Raw genomic sequence first — 17,137 nt, forward strand, 5'->3', positions numbered from 1 at the left:
ATATAATTAATAATTCGTTAAAAGTAGCCACCGTAAATTTTTATAACAAAACTAAATAAGTAACTATAGATAATATTTTTTAAAATTTAAAATAAGATATTTTTTGATTTTTTAATAATACTTTTATATTTTCCTCACAAATATTACTATTATTATTATTATTATTATTATTATTAAATTATTATATAATAATAACTTAGTTAACATTCTTTACTCATACATTATTTTTTATTTAAAATAAAATGAATATTTTTAACAGAACATGAGTAAATATTATATATTTCAATAACATTTAATTTAATAAAACATTAATTGAAATAATTATCTATATTAATTTTAATTTTCTCATCTTATATTATGATATAAATAAATATAAACATAATTTAAATTTCAGTTCAAATGTTATAATTTTAGAAACAATTAAAACTTCATTAATTTTAGAATAACATAAAATGGCACTATCTAGGGTTCTATTAAATGGAAGTTCGCATTAAAGTTTACATTTATTTGAAAAAAACAGGTGGCAATTAAATAACAGAAGAAGACAGAATGATAATAATTAATAATAAAAAGTTTTCCAAATTTCCAACTCTGCTTCAAATTCAAGCTGTCATATGTGTTCTCTCTCAATATATAACGTACCAAGTCCAAACTCCCTCTCCCTCCCTAACTCCCTCTTTCTCCTTCCTCAAATCAAATCAAATCTTTCACAGCAATATTTTCTCTCTTCTTCCATTTTCTTCTCGTCTCAGATTCTAGGGTTTATCGCACACTCCATGGCCGCGGAGAAGCTCAGGGATTTAACCCAACCTATTGACGTGCCTTTACTCGACGCCACTGTCGCTGCCTTCTATGGCACCGGATCCAAGGAACAGGTTGCTTCTTCTTCTTTTTCGTCATTCTTGTTCTTTCCCTTGCGTCTCCACTATTCAACATTCTCTCCAATTTGCCTATTTCTTGCTTCACTGTGACATTCTCTTTTCATCTTCACTCACCTTTTGGCTTCTCCAAGCTTCTAGCTTTCATTTTCTGTTCGTGTCTCCCAATGAGTGAGAACAGTGTTTCCGTACAGGGTTTATCACTAGCCAAGCTATATACAGAGTTATTATTTTTAATCATTCACTATTAAATTGCTTTGGCCTCTCGTAATTATTCTTTCTGGAGTCACTGACTTGGTTCATTAAGGTGGACTTGGAAAATGGAACTCTTGGTAGCATTGTAAATGTAGGAAACATGTCAATTTTTTCTGCTTGTTTATACCTGCTTTTTGGATGCTTGAGTAATGATTCTTTATAATAATGCAGAGAACTGCTGCTGACCAGATTTTACGCGATTTGCAAAATAATCCTGATACGTGGCTCCAAGTTATGCATATTTTACAGAACACTCAAAGCCTAAATACAAAGTTCTTTGCCTTGCAGGTTAGTTTGTTTCATGATCGATAATGTGGGGTAAATAGCCGATGTTTATTTTTCATTTGTAAGACGTAAACATCCTGTACAGAGAATTATACTTTTAGATCATTATACCATTTCATGGAGTTCGTGGATTGTTCTACAATTAAGTTCCAGGAGACAGGACCTTAAATTAAACTCCAATGCCCAAATGAATGTTCAGAACTTACTACATTTGTTTGATAGAGGAATCCGATACACTGGTGTACTCAATTTAAAAACATTTATAATAAATGTTGCTTAACAACTTCATGAATTTAAGCACAGTTTACTGTCGGAGTACAAAGACATAACCACTGCATGCAACAACGATGATTAATAAAATATGAAGGAAATTGTGAGATGCAGGGACCAACTAATATTGAAGTTATTAGTATGGAATCAGAAAAAAGGGACTAGAGATAATTTTCTTAATGAAAATTTTAAAAAATATTAATGAAAATTGGGATGCAAAAGAAACACTGTGTTGATTACAGTTGAAAGTTCACTAAAGATGAGACTAATTTAGAGTTATATATAGGTGCAAATTTCACATTCCAAACCAGTTTGGTAGGATTTAGTTAGACTTAAAATCCATTTTTTAACATGGTGTTATAGTCATGGCTTAGCCTAGTTAATAGAAGTTACATGCAGGGGCAATGTTCATTGAACTTAATATTTCATTATCTTTCCTTTCATTTAAATTTGTAAACATTTTCAACATCCAACACTCCAAAGACAATGCCAGACTCTAAAACCCCATGCCACGTTTTTAATAGTTGTTGAGTTGAAGTGAAAAGTTATTAAAATTTTTAAAGTTGTCATGGCATAATATGGTCCATCAAAATGGAGTTAAGCAACTCCATTTTTTGTTGACAGTTGGAGATTTCCTTTGGCACTATGGTTTGAGACACTTTGTTTTGATGATTCGTACAAAAACACTTGAAAAGTTGATCTATGTTAAGTCTGCTCTGAACCCTGACCCAACCCTACTTGCTGGTGTAGTTTCTGGCCAAGTTTGGCATATTATGACACACTGTTCCAAAATTGTTCCTTGTTGGCTGCTGGTATTCTTAACCATTGACGGGTCTCATTTGAGTGCGTTCACGCCTCTGTCCTTGTTTTTTTGGTGTAGTTTGTACACATATCTTCACAGCCCCTCTCTGTTTTCTTCTGTAATGGCATCATCTTCCCCTTTTATTTTTCAATTGATTCCATCAACTTATGTGTCAATGTTAAACCCCTCGATTTCTTAGTTAGTCCTTAGATTTATGGTGATTGTGTTTGTGAATTATGATTTATGACTGTGGGTTCTTAATATATTTTTAGTTTTGGGCCTTTTTTGTACGTTTATTTATATATAGGAAATTATTTATCTTTGATGTAACGGCATTTTTGGGTCAGCCATTTCATCCCATCCTTTGGGATTTATAGCTTTAGCTTCAAATGTCATTTTGTAACCCTTGCTAAATAACTACCACCATCGATTACACATGTAACTTATAACTATGCAATTTACCATCAGTTATAGCTTGTAAGGAAGATAATGTTTTTTTGTATGGATCAAGGTGTATGTGCTAGATTGAAGCTTTATTTGTGATAATCGAAGTTGGAAGTATGCTTATTTTAAAGGACATAATTATTTTGTTTCAGTTATGGCTAATTAGTATTTGAGTGGAAGTATTTCAAGCCAAAATTACTTTCCTAAAGGTCTAATTACAACATTTGCTGAAATGTTAACCACCTTACAATTTTGGGGTTGTTTTGTTGATGGAATTATTGACTTTTTTACTTGTGTATTATGTGTGTACGTTTACACTGTTTTTATCCCTGACTTCTGCATTCAACTGGTTTATAGATCCATGAAGCAACATTATTTGGTATCAAACAAATTCTCCACTTTGTTACTATAGTTGTATTGTATATACAGGTTCTAGAAGGTGTAATTAAATATAGATGGAATGCATTGCCTGCTGAGCAGCGAGACGGAATGAAAAATTTCATCTCTGATGTTATTGTACAGGTATCAGTAACATTTGCAAAATGCAGAGACTGTAGCTAGTGACACTTGTGTTGATTTGTATGCTTTTAGTCTCTTTGCATCTTTTGTCTTCTTAACCGTCCCTTTTTTGTTTAGCTATCACGCAATGAAGTGTCATTTCGAACAGAACGATTGTATGTCAACAAACTCAATATTATTTTAGTTCAGGTATACCTATGTCATATTGCTCAATTAATTATTTATGTTATTCTTATCCAGTTTTACTGTGCATATTTTATTTTTCTAGATAAAATTTATGCATTTTCTATAGATTTCCTCTGTTTTTCGAATGGATGTGTTGGTTTCTTTTACTGATCACTTACTAATTCTGTTGCAATCTTTGATTACATTCTTTTTTTGTTTGATTAACTGCATATGAATGTTTTTCTCAAATAAATCCTGCATGCACAGATTTTGAAGCATGAATGGCCAGTGAGATGGAGAAGCTTCGTTCCAGACCTTGTTTCAGCTGCTAAAACAAGTGAAACAATTTGTGAGAATTGTATGGCAATATTGAAGGTATGTTCATCATTTTTCTCATAAAAAATGTTCCTTTAATCAACGAGTAACATTACAAAATGTTCTTTCAGCTCTTGAGTGAAGAGGTTTTTGATTTTTCAAGAGGAGAGATGACTCAGCAGAAGATAAAAGAGCTTAAACAATCATTGAATAGGTAATAGTGACTGGCTTTGTTTAACATGTTTTCTTTTACTTTGGTGATATGGCATTTGTCTGGTTACGGAAGGAAATAATAAATTAATTAAAATAGAGAATTCTGAATTGAAATGTCTAGAAAATACAAAATAAAGTGAAATTTTTATTAAATTGTGTAGAGGGATAGATAAGCTTCTGTTGCTGAAAATATATATAGAGTCAAAGCTCATATTATAGAGTATAATTGTCACTCTGACATACTGAAAGGTAAACTATGTAGAAAGGAATTGCACAAATACATTTATCACGAAAGGTAACAGGGGATGGCATTCTCTTTTTGAGTTAGATTATAGTTGGAACTGATTTCTCAATTCTGGACATCAATTATCTATTTTCTTATGCTCCTCATTTTTAGCTGTGAAGGAAGGAGTACTTACATAATGCTAAGAATTATACCTGGCTGTTTGCAGTGAATTTCAACTCATACATGAGTTGTGCTTATACGTGTTATCAGCGTCCCAAAGAACTGAGCTCATATGTGCAACACTGTCTACATTGAATGCCTTCTTATCATGGATTCCTTTGGGCTATATATTTGAATCACCATTGGTAGGTGCAGTTTTCTGCTTAACTAAATCTGCAATCGAGCAATTCTGAAATCTTTTGGCTTTTTGTTCATTACAGCTTGAGACACTGCTAAAATTTTTCCCAATTCCAGCATATCAGAACCTGACATTGCAATGCTTAACTGAGGTATGCTCCATCCTCTGTGTGTTTAAGATTTTAGCTGAAACTTTCAAGATGAAATCACTGTCTTTTAATATTCACAGGTTGCAGCCCTCCAATTTCGGAATTACTTTGATGCCCATATTAAGATGTATAACATATTCATGGTTCAGTTGCAGGTGTGTTTTAATAATAATTTACTGTTACAAGTTGTATTTACCCATTTGCTTCATCATATTCCTGTATCTATTTTGTTCTACTTTGATCATGTGATAGTTTCTTTGGTTGATTCTGGGGTAGTGTTATGTTTACTGCAGAGCATACTTCCGCCAACTACTAATATACCTGAGGCATATGCACATGGTTCAAGTGAGGAACAAGTAAGTCTCTGTAATTTGGCTATAAGCTAGCCTGGTTTACACTAAATTACTTTTGAAGCATCTCTCTGACAAGTTTCCCCTGTTTAGGCATTTATACAAAATGTGGCACTGTTCTTCACATCATTTTTCAAGGCAGGTTTATTTTTTCAGTTTTATGTTATGTGATTACAAGGAATGTTTATATTAATGAGATGTAATGTGACCTGGTGAAAGAATGTTCCATATCATGAATTGTTGTTCCTAAGTTTTCTACTCTACATCAACTCTTTCTCATATTTTCTCTTTCTATGTATATTTCATGTATTTATTTTCTGTTTGTTTTATGAGTGTTCAAGTTTTTATTAACAAGAATATTTGTGTGGTGATATCCTTCTGCGTATGCAGGTTCATATTCGAATTCTGGAATCCACTCAAGAGAATATATCTGCCTTGCTTTTGGGTCTTGAATATCTCATCAATATCTCATATGTGGATGATACTGAAGTTTTTAAGGTATTATGATAACATTTATCTCTTCGGTTTGAATGCTTATGTTGTGATTTCTCAAACTTTTTTTCGTTCTCAAGTTTTCCTGATAGACCTCTGACCTCTTTTCCTCCTTACCATTGGAAGTGTCCTAACATAGTGTTCTGAAATGTACAAGGATTTTATGTGTACTTGTTTTCCAAAAAATATCAGGTCTGTCTGGACTACTGGAATGTCTTGGTTGCAGAGTTGTTTGAGCCACACCATGGTTTGGAGAACCCGGCAGCAACAGCAGCAAGCATGATTGGACTTCAGGTGCTGTCTTTTATTTTTCTCATACCTTGATCTTGATTGTTAAAATCAGGAGCTGGCATTGTTAAGATATGTTCCTAACCTTTTTTGTGTTGAACATTAATTGATATTGGTATTGTTAGCTGTAACATTGTTTTGTTTGGTACTTATTTTGGACATTTTTCACCACATTGGCATCTTCCATTCCTTGTTCTACACTTATCTATTTTTTAAAGTTGATTTCTTATTGTCCTTTACCCATAATTTTCTTCTTGGTCTTAACAATTTCCTCTACTCTAAAGCAATTAAGAGAACCATTTCTATTTTTGTACTATTCCTTTTGCGAATTCCATCTTCCCAAGAAATCAATATAGATTCTAATTGGAATCTAATGAATAAAATGTCTTCTTTCTTGCTAATAAAGTACGATGCTGTAATTGGAATCTAATGAATAAAATCAAATCTGGTAAACTTAGGTGTAATAAATAACTATGGAAATTTTTTCTCCGTACTTTCTCTTTCTTCAGTTCACTAACATAGGTTATTACTATTATAGTCTGTGTTCTGAGATCTAAGATATTTATTTACAAGATATAGTTTGGATAAGTTGGTTTAAACCTAAAAATCATTATTTTGAAGTATACATTGTCTGAAATGGTTTTCAATTATGTCAATATTTATAACATTTTCAAATGTGTATTTTTGTTCAACTTTAAATTTTCATTATTTTCCTTATGTCTCTCTTGATCATTATATATACTGTTTTCATCATTCTAAGAATGGTTAAGGTCATGATTATATTTTTCTCAAAGGCAAGCAGGTGCCTGGTATGGTTGATGGCATTGGTTCACAACTTCTTCAGCGCCGGCAACTTTATACTGGTCCCATGTCAAAGTTGAGAATGCTAATGATCTGTCGTATGGCGAAACCAGAGGAGGTTCTCATAGTTGAAGATGAAAATGGGAATATAGTGCGAGAAACAATGAAGGACAATGCTGTTCTTGTCCAATACAAGGTAACAATACTGAAGGTGTTGGAAGCTGTTAACAAATGAATATTGTACTTTATTTGGATGAGTAAAGAATAAATTTGAGAGATTTCTGTCATCATATTCTGATTAGTCAAAGTTCAATCAATTATACAGATTATGAGGGAGACTCTTATTTACTTGTCACATCTTGACCATGATGATACTGAAAAGCAGGTATGTGAATTACAATTCGTGGATCGATGTTTTGAAGGGAGATAAAAGGTCAATCTTTATTTCAAATTTATTATTGGAACGTTTGCATTTTTTTTTTCAAATATGAACTGTTTTTTTTTCATCTGCGGATAGAAACTAGGATGCAATTTATATTTGGTGTTTGTTCAAAGATAATATTAATAAGTTCAATTTTAAAACCCATTAAGGTCACCCTAGTTGTTGGGGGTTTGGGCAGTTTGCATGAGTCGTTAGATTTAAACTTTGACAATGGTATTGTTCATGCGCAAAAAAGGCTGTGCTTCATTAACCCAAGGATTTATCGATGTTGTATCAATGTTATTTTCGTATACTGACTTGCAATTGAAAAATTGATGCATTTTTGTACCTAGGCAAATATCCGAACTTGATGTAGTGAACTTTTATATTGTCATGTGCAGATGTTGAGGAAGTTAAGTAAACAACTTAGTGGTGAGGACTGGACGTGGAACAATTTGAACACATTGTGCTGGGCTATAGGATCTATATCTGGTTCCATGATGGAAGAGCAGGTATTGTGAACAACCCAATATACATTGTTCTGCCGACTGTTGTTAAAATGTCATCCTACTAAGATTGGCTGAAGGTTGAAGATTCAAAGTTGTGGGATCGTATGGTCCTTACCAAAAATATTTTCTTAATTCCTAGTATGATAATGATACTATAAATAACTAATAATATGTTAATAAATTCAGTTCCAATTTTAAATATTTATTTTATAAACATGGTAAGCATGAGAAAATAACAGTGAATATAACATAACACCAAAAGAGTATAATAGAAGACCCAGTAGGGAAGATAAATAAACCAAAGAATCAAACTCATTGATTTTTAGGCAATGTAAAAGAACATAAGGCACAAAATGAGACCAGAACTGCTCTTCATAGAGAAGAAACAGAGATGTGGGACTGGGAGAAAGGGTTCTGGGGGAAATGCAATGCTGGAAAAGATGCATGGCAGAGCCCCAAGTCAATGTTGATAACTACAATCCTATAGCGTTTACATAAACTTGTGTAGCTTCCCTAAGTTTGTCTAGTGAAGATCGCATGGAAATTCTTGGGAGTTTACCAACATAATCGAAAAAGAATATTACTTAAATACTTATTGATGACATATAGGCTTAACATGATACTATTTACTCAACAATAATTCAAATAATGTAGTAAAATAGAAAATCACAATAACTAAACTAATTAAACATAAAACTACAATAATGACCCAGTTTTTTATAAATTCATAAAAGCAAGTTATTGAAGTTAAAACATTTGAAAAAGGAGTTAATTTCTTCCAATCATTTGAGTCATGGTAAATCATTGTTGTAATAAGGTCATTGGAGGCTAGGAAATTACAATTGAGTTCAACTTGTCCTACTTCTTCACTCAAGTTTGAGTTTGACAAACATGGTAACAGGACTAGAGCCATTTAAGCCCAATTGTTGGTACATATCAACATCAATTTTGGCTTGGTAATATGGACTATAACTGATATATCCTAATTATAAATATATTTTTATCCTCAATGTTGTTTTATTTATTTTTTATTTTTTTAATTGATGTATGTATAACATAATTTTCCAACCGAGTAATGTTAGTTGTATTCATGGTGTGAATAATTTGACTGAAATAAATCCTGGATTATCGTTTTTATTCTGATATGAAATTAGAAAATCACAGATATTGATATTTTTACAGTACAGTTGCAAACAGACGTGACAGCTAACTAAAACTCAACTGAGTCCTAGTAGCTGTATCTAGCTGATTAGGCTGGATTTTCTAGTCTAGGATAATTGGCTCCTGCGCAGGTACTCTGACCATTACAATGCGCAGGCCCAATAGGCTAGATTACACATGTATCCTAGCAAATATCTTTGTTTTTTCTTTTGGATTCTTTTGTTGGTTGTGTTATTTCAAGAAAAATAAGTTAAAACTCACATCTTGGTTCTGTGGCAGGAAAACAGATTTTTGGTTATGGTCATTCGTGATTTACTAAACCTATGTGAAATCACAAAAGGAAAAGATAACAAAGCTGTTATTGCTAGTAATATCATGTAAGTGATTTTTGTGTATTTGTTTGCCTTTTGTTTTTATTGATGCATCTCCTTTGTTGAATAATGGTGCAGTTTCTTCTTCTGACAGGTATGTTGTGGGGCAGTATCCACGGTTTTTAAGAGCTCACTGGAAGTTTCTTAAAACTGTTGTTAATAAGTTGTTTGAGTTTATGCATGAGACACATCCTGGAGTTCAGGTTTTGATTTGTGTTTTTATTTTCTGTCAGATTTAGATGTCTGTCATCTCTGATGATATTTGCATGACTTGTTTGGAATAAACCTTGGTTGTGCTTGTCTTTCTTATGGTACGGGCTTTGTTTATGTTAAATAACTTAAATTGAAATTTATACATCAATTGATATCTTGGACTCTGGAGAAGAGAAATATTAAATCACACAGATTACAATAAAACAGAATTTGCTGCACATAGTCATAAGCCCGTATTACAACATATTTAATAATTTAATATGATGCCCCTAAAAGTCTATCTTAAAATTTCAACACTACATTCAGTAACCTATATAAACCATCCAATAATAAATTATAAGTTTTCTTAAAAAATCAGTATTAGATTTTTTAGTTTTAATATTCCAATTTAGTTCTTATTCTATTTTTTCTTTTAAAATTTGATTATATTAGTGATGTATTTAACTCAATGTGTAATTTGATTATTCTGATCCTTATATGCCTTGCTTTGTGTTTTTACCTAAGTCTAACTTATTTCATTTTTCTTTTGAACTAGTAGTTTATTCCAATTTTGAGTGCTAAAATTTAATTTAAATACTGTGCATTCTTCAATGATTAAAACATTATTTTACATGTAGAATACTTTTACCGTTCAGAATTCAATTTTCGTAATTTTGTTCATATTTAACTTATTTTAGGATATGGCCTGCGATACATTTTTGAAAATAGTTCAGAAGTGCAAGCGTAAATTTGTTATCACCCAGGTAACATTCGTCCTCCCAAAGTATATTCCGTTTCTACATATGTAATAAGAATAATATTAATAATGTTTGTTATTATGTCAGGTTGGAGAAAATGGGCCCTTTGTTTCTGAACTTCTTACTACTCTTCCTAATACAATTGTGGATCTTGAACCCCATCAAATACACTCGTTCTATGAATCTGTATCCACTTTTCTCTTAAGTTCACTGATAATTTTAGGTGATATGCTTATATTTGCATGTGTATATATTTCATTGATATTAAATATTGTAGGTTGGTTACATGATTCAAGCAGAGTCTGATGTCCAGAAGAGAGATGAATATCTTCAAAAGTTGATGGTGCTGCCGAATCAGGTTATCTGTTTGATTAAGAAGCCACGTTATTTCCTTTATCTCTTTAATGTTATTTACATGCACGAATTCTCGTCCTACTCATTCTTTTGTAGAGATGGATGGAAATTATTGGGAAGGCACATCAAAATGTTGATTTTCTGAAGGATCAAGATGTGATCCGAAATGTTCTAAATATATTACAGGTATAATTTTTATAGTAATTTTGTTTATTCTACTTTATATTTCCTGGAATTCCACTTTGCATGCTTGGAAGGCTTTTGAAGTGGAAATTAATTTGTTCTTTCTAGTTCTTTCTAGTCATCTGAAAATAAGTTCTTTGATTAATTTATTGTTTGATCTTTTGTTTCCAAATTTAGAATTTCCTACACAAGTCTTTGTTCTTTGTTGATGGGTGAATTATTTCTTCGTATCTTACATTCTGTTCATTCCATTATTAGTAAATGATCATAATTGGAAATTTTGTATTCTGTACTCTTCATGTGTGCATTATTGGCAGTTGAACATAAACTTTTTTGGTTTATTCCCTGCTGATGGTAATGGACCTTCATGAATAGCTTATTAGAAGGACAGCCACAAGCCTTTCGTGAAACTTGTAGATTAACATTACCTTTACCTGGAAATAGGGCGACCTTCCTTCTCAGTAAACTTTCATAAAAAAATACATCTAATGACTTTGGTATTGAGCACATGATAGGAGTCATTATAATATAATGTTGTACCTTGCTAGTTATTTGATAATTAGGCAGGGTTTTAACACCTTGTCTTTTCTTAAGTTTCTACCAAGTGTTGATGTGTAATTGTTAGACATATAACTATTATTTTGAAAGTTTTAGCTGTTTGGTGGACCCTCATGGTTTATGTTACTTCTCTAACATGCATGTACGTTCATAAAAGCAGAGTCCTTTTTGGGTCTTATTATTTGAGCGAGGCCAATGCACAAGGGATTTCTTACCTTTTGTTAAAATTCAACTTTTTACTTCAAGAATGGGGATGCAAGGAACGAATTCTTGACCATTTGGTAGTGTAATGTAGACTTCCAATATCGTCTCATGAACCAATGATAGTTTATATTACTTCTCTAACATGCATGTACCTTCATAAAAGCATAAACCTTTTGGGTCTTATTATTTGAGCTGGTCAATGCACTGGTTTTCTTACCTTTTGTTAAAATTCAATTTTTATTTAAAGAAGGAACGACTATTGACAACTTGGTAGGGTATTGGAGACTTCCAATATCGTATCATGAACCAATTATTCCAAATGGGTCAACTTTACGTGCATGGTTATATATTACATAGCTAACCACTAATATTTGTGTCATGGTTTGTAGCGTTTGTTTAGTTTTTTCCTCGTGCTTTACATTTCTTCTAATTGCAGACAAATACAAGTGTTGCATCTTCTCTAGGAACATATTTCCTACCACAGATCACATTGATTTTTTTGGACATGTTGAATGTGTACCGGTATGTTCTGTTGACTGAAATGTTTTTATATTATTTTGACATGGATTTTTGTTTTATGCAACAAATATACTGATTAGATTCTTTTATCCTCTTATTAATAATGACTAATATGTTTTTTACCTGCAACAGAATGTATAGTGAGCTTATATCGAAAAGTATTGCAGAGGGTGGACCTTTTGCTTCTAGAACATCCTATGTTAAGCTTCTACGGTAGGTTTGGTTAATATAACATTGAATTTGTATTAACCAGGTTGCTGTTAACCTTGATACTATTGTTATTGATGCAGTTCGGTTAAGAGAGAAACACTTAAACTAGTTGATACATTCTTGGACAAGGCTGAGGATCAACCACAAATTGCAAAACACTTTGTACCACCAATGATGGATCCTGTTCTTGGAGATTATGCTAGGAATGTGCCTGATGCAAGAGAATCAGAGGTCTTGTCACTTTTTGCCACGGTTGTAAACAAGTATGTCAATTCTTCTCTCTATTTGTTAATTAATTGAGCGTTAACACTCAGAACTCTACGTTTATATTCTTTTATAATCTAATAATGTCCACCCATGGCCAAAATAATCTTGTAGAAAGAGAATAAGCTAAGATCGCTCATATGCTCTGCAGATATAAAGCTGCAATGGTTGAAGATGTCCCTCGCATATTTGAAGCTGTTTTCCAGTGCACACTGGAGGTAATTATCTAGGTTATTTGTCTAGGTAACTGCATTGCACACTGCAATAGTTGATCATAATTCCCTTACATAGACTTCCAGCATGGCCAACCCACATTTATTTTCTCAAGTTGAATTGCCTTTTTCTGGTCTGTGGTTTTTGTTAATCTATGCTTAAATTTGCAGAAACTGGTTTTACATCGCTTAGAAGTTCTGTTTTTGATTCATTGTCTGTTATATTCTATCAATTGTGATGGTGTATAATTATTGGGTATCTGCACCTAAATATCAACATTTGTATTTATTCTTTTATTCTGGAACACAGATGATTACAAAGAATTTTGAAGACTACCCAGAGCATCGGCTAAAGTTCTTCTCATTACTGTGTGCCATAGCTACTCACTGTTTCCCTGCTTTGATCTGCCTGTCCAGTCAGGTGGTTTTTCTTACCTAGCACTTTCCCTACGCTAAATAATTGTGTGGCAGCTTATTTGGTTTCTGATGTTGTGTGTAATTTGTTTCAGCAACTGAAGCTTGTTATGGATTCAATAATATGGGCATTTCGGCATACAGAAAGGAATATCGCTGAGACTGGGCTAAACCTATTGTTTGAGATGCTGAAGAAGTTTCAGGTGATCTTTGTATATTATTTAATCCATATCTCACTTCATTTCCAAAGCTGTGAAACAATTTATTTATAATTGAAACACAGGTTTCTACAATAAGCAATTTAAGAAAAATAACTTATTTTAGAAGATGAAGCACTGTTTCGTAGTGTTTATTAAAAAAAAAATTAAGTACCTGTTTAATAAAATAGGCAAACTCCTGCTTGTTTTAAGCTAAACAAACTGACCCAAATTTCCTTAAGAAAACCTGAAAACTGCTCACTGAATAAACAAATTGAACCTAAAGAAGTAGAAACTTACATATTTTACTAAAGAAACACTTTTCTAATTGAGCACAAACAAACCGGCCTTTTATTTTCCTTAGTTTTTCTTGTTTGTTATTGTCTATCACTTTCCTATTCTGGATGATTCTGATGCTCCCTCAAGTTTTCCGTTGTTTTTCTCTATTAGTTTATGTTTAATGTCTACTTGCATATATTAAACAGGTATCAGAGTTCTGTAATCAGTTTTATCGGACGTACTTTTTGACAATTGAGCAAGAGATATTTGTTGTCTTGACAGACACTTTTCATAAACCTGGGTTCAAATTACATGTGTTGGTGCTTCAACATTTGTTCTGTCTGGTACAGTTTCAAATCGTAACTTTATTTTTCTTTCATTAGTCAGTGAAAATTTGCTATAATGAAGAGTTTGGCATTTATCAGGCTGACTCTGGCTCCCTAACTGAGCCTCTTTGGGATGCTGCTACAAATCCTTATCCTTACCCAAGTAATGCAGCTTTTGTACGTGAGTTCACAATAAAACTTTTAAGCACATCATTTCCAAACATGACTGCTTCAGAGGTAATTGAGGAGAAAACTAATAATATAAATCCCTTTGCCCGAATAGAAGACTAATTGCAAGAAATTTGCAGGTTACGCAATTTGTTAATGGACTTTTTGAGTCAACAAATGACCTTGCCATATTTAAAACTCACATTCGAGATTTTCTTGTACAGTCAAAAGAATTTTCAGCTCAGGTAATGCTTTATATAGTACTGTATGTTTTACCTCATTTCACCAGCACCACAATTGGGAAGTTTGAACTTTTGCCCATAGAATATTGACTACTGCATCAATTTTTTGCTAAACGAAGCTGGTACAAGTGATAATTTAAATTTTTCCAAGCTTTTGCATAATTTCATTTTTGAATTTCTTGAAATCAAACTTTTCACCTTTTAGAACCTTGTACCAGCTGAAAAAACAGCTGAAGGAAAACTGTTTTCTTTAAAATAATTATTCTCTTCTCTCATTGAAAGCACTTGTTCTTTTCAATATGTAACTTCATTAATTTCGCAACATGCCTGGTATTCTAATTCCTTAATGAAGTTCTATGTAACATGGCTGGTTGTTGTTTTGGTTTGCTTCCCTTAGATTATTTGACGCAGCAAGTGTATCGTTATGTGTTAGACTTGTGTTTTTAGTGTATTTGTCCAACTGCTAAGGTTTGTTAATTGTGTCCCTCTACCGCAGGATAACAAAGATCTTTATGCTGAAGAGGCTGCAGCTCAGAGACATAGGGAACGACAAAGAATGCTATCTATTCCAGGACTCGTTGCCCCGAGCGAGTTGCAAGATGAAATGGTTGACTCATAGTAGGTTACATACAATATAGAAGTTAACACATAACATCGGCATCGGCATTCTGACTTCTGTCACAGGCGCTTTGACTCAATCAAATACCGGATGGTTTGAGAACACATGCAGCGTTTTGCTCTCAAAAATCTTGTTCCCTGCTTTTCCCAATGTATCGTGTTGGCTTGTTGGCGATACTGCCCTGTTTGGGTGAGTGTTAGATTATGCAGTTGCTAATTTAGGATATGATAGTAGTCGTATGGGAGGATACATCAAGGCAGCTTCCGTAGAATCACAGGATGGATGAGTCAGTTTTAAGTATTGATCACTCCTTAGGTGTGACGTATCCTCTGATGATTTGTGCAGAAAAATCCTTTTGGTTGGATATTCTGTATTCTTTCCACCTATTAGTTTAGGGGAATTGATGCAACCATGATTGCATTAATATATGGTTTTCATGGTGTTATTATTGTTGTTATTATTACTACTGTTATTGTAGATAATTGAAAGAAAAACCTGGTTTACCTCCAATTTCTAGTCTTTGCTTGTATTAAACGTACTACATGAATTGTGGTTGTTTCTATCATGGTTATTAAACTCTCGAGTTAATTCTTAAACCTTTAAGAGTTTACGTTTCCAAACTTAGAAGTAAATTCTTTTCTATGTAAACTCTAAAATTAATTGTGAGATCGGTAGGATCGTGTAGAATCGCGAGTTTGAAACGATTTTACGAGTTTGAAAGAGGAAAAATTAAAAAAAAAAACAAAATCGTTTGTTTGTTTTTATTATATATTTAATGAAATATATCAAAATTAATAACAATAATTTAAGTATTTATGTTTTACCATATTTATTTTTATGAATTATATATTTATAAATTTTATTTATTTAAAATTATATAATTTTGTAGACTTATTTGAATTTAGATATTATTTATATAATATTTTTTATTTAAAATAAATTCATTACGAATTGAGTGTACGAATTAAATTTACTCGACTCTCATGAGTTTATGTAAAATCGCGAGATTAATAATCTTCGTTTCAATAGTTTTCCATGTAGAGATGACCATGATGTTTGTATTTGTTACACCTTTAATGTCACTCGCTGAGCGTCACCACCACTCATCTAATCAGATTGTACGGTTAGCCTTTTTTATACCTCAACTACTGTTTTAAAAATTCCTAGTCTTTATTTATTTAATCCATTGATAGTCTAATATTTATTTTTAACTGTATGAGATCTTAACTCAATATAAAAAAAATATATTTGCTTTTTAATGTATTTGTTTCTCAATGTTATCGTAGCAAGCGACAAAATAATCTTTTATGAATGATCAAAAAAATATTTTTTTTAATGGATTTTAGTTTATTGGGATATGGTGATTTATATTAAATTAGATGTAAAACCTTTTTAACATTTCCTCATCAGATATCTTATTTCAAATAATCTTATTTTTGTTTAATGAACATACATGTTTAATTTTTGAACCCATATGAAACACACTTAATCATATAAATATTTTATAATGTTTAATTAGTCAACTAATGTTTCTATTAATTAAGATGATTATTAACTTTATATACTTTATGTAATTGATAATATAAACTTAATTTTCTAAATGTTTAGAATTGTCATTAAAATACTATAACACAACACATACAAGTTAATTTTTTAGTTTCATTTTGTCAAAATTTTAAGTATTTAATAATTAGAGATAGAAGTACTTAATAATTAAAAATTATAAACAAAGAAGAAAGAAAAGAAAACGAACAGAGATACAATTAATAAAGTGAAAAAAAAAATAATATAGAAAGAGTAGGAATAGAAATTTTATCACAAAAAACTTACTTTCTTGAAAAAATAAATTCATTATTTAATTCATTTTATTTTATTATTACTTTATTCTTATTATTTTATGTTTAGATTGTGTAACTGTTTTTTTTAGTTCAATTAACTATTTCTAATAAAGAATTTGTGTATGATAAAATTAAAAAATTTATTTATTTTATAATTACCTTTTATAAATATAATTTTTATAAGTTTAGTAATACCTTTTATTTTTTATTATCATAAAATAAAATCCGAAACCCATGCCAATACTAACTATTAAATAGATTATCTTCTATTTGTTTCAAACTCATCAGTTAAATAATCCAGTAGGTTAAGACATTGGTCAAACACGTAT

The 17,137-nt window shown here is 31.6% G+C and overlaps 1 protein-coding gene across 1 annotated transcript; it reads left to right on the forward strand.

Moving 5' to 3' along the window:
- The first annotated feature begins 642 nt into the window (after window positions 1–642).
- LOC106777811 (protein EXPORTIN 1A) lies at window positions 643–15,548 on the forward strand. Its single transcript, XM_014665572.2, has 32 exons — window positions 643–875; window positions 1,305–1,421; window positions 3,364–3,456; window positions 3,571–3,642; window positions 3,886–3,993; window positions 4,065–4,147; window positions 4,599–4,737; window positions 4,813–4,881; window positions 4,959–5,033; window positions 5,172–5,234; window positions 5,322–5,366; window positions 5,619–5,726; window positions 5,913–6,014; window positions 6,811–7,005; window positions 7,135–7,194; window positions 7,632–7,742; window positions 9,180–9,277; window positions 9,366–9,474; window positions 10,162–10,227; window positions 10,309–10,407; window positions 10,499–10,579; window positions 10,672–10,761; window positions 11,957–12,042; window positions 12,172–12,252; window positions 12,330–12,512; window positions 12,665–12,731; window positions 13,036–13,146; window positions 13,235–13,342; window positions 13,822–13,959; window positions 14,041–14,178; window positions 14,250–14,354; window positions 14,848–15,548. Exons 1-32 carry the CDS (start codon window positions 777–779, stop codon window positions 14,968–14,970), a joined length of 3,222 nt encoding a protein of 1,073 aa, XP_014521058.1. The 5' UTR covers window positions 643–776; the 3' UTR covers window positions 14,971–15,548.
- Window positions 15,549–17,137: the final 1,589 nt, after the last annotated feature.

This window comes from Vigna radiata, chromosome 11 (genome assembly GCF_000741045.1).
Source record: "Vigna radiata var. radiata cultivar VC1973A chromosome 11, Vradiata_ver6, whole genome shotgun sequence".
Classification (NCBI taxonomy): Eukaryota; Viridiplantae; Streptophyta; class Magnoliopsida; order Fabales; family Fabaceae; genus Vigna; species Vigna radiata.

Bases quoted from the DNA above. Each gene is read 5' to 3' on its own strand.
- LOC106777811 (XM_014665572.2), top strand. From the start codon at position 777: ATGGCCGCGGAGAAGCTCAGGGATTTAACCCAACCTATTGACGTGCCT. The intron at 1,422-3,363 runs GTTAGTTTGTTT...TTGTATATACAG, and splicing joins CAAAGTTCTTTGCCTTGCAG to GTTCTAGAAGGTGTAATTAA. The intron at 12,732-13,035 runs GTAATTATCTAG...TCTGGAACACAG, and splicing joins TTTTCCAGTGCACACTGGAG to ATGATTACAAAGAATTTTGA.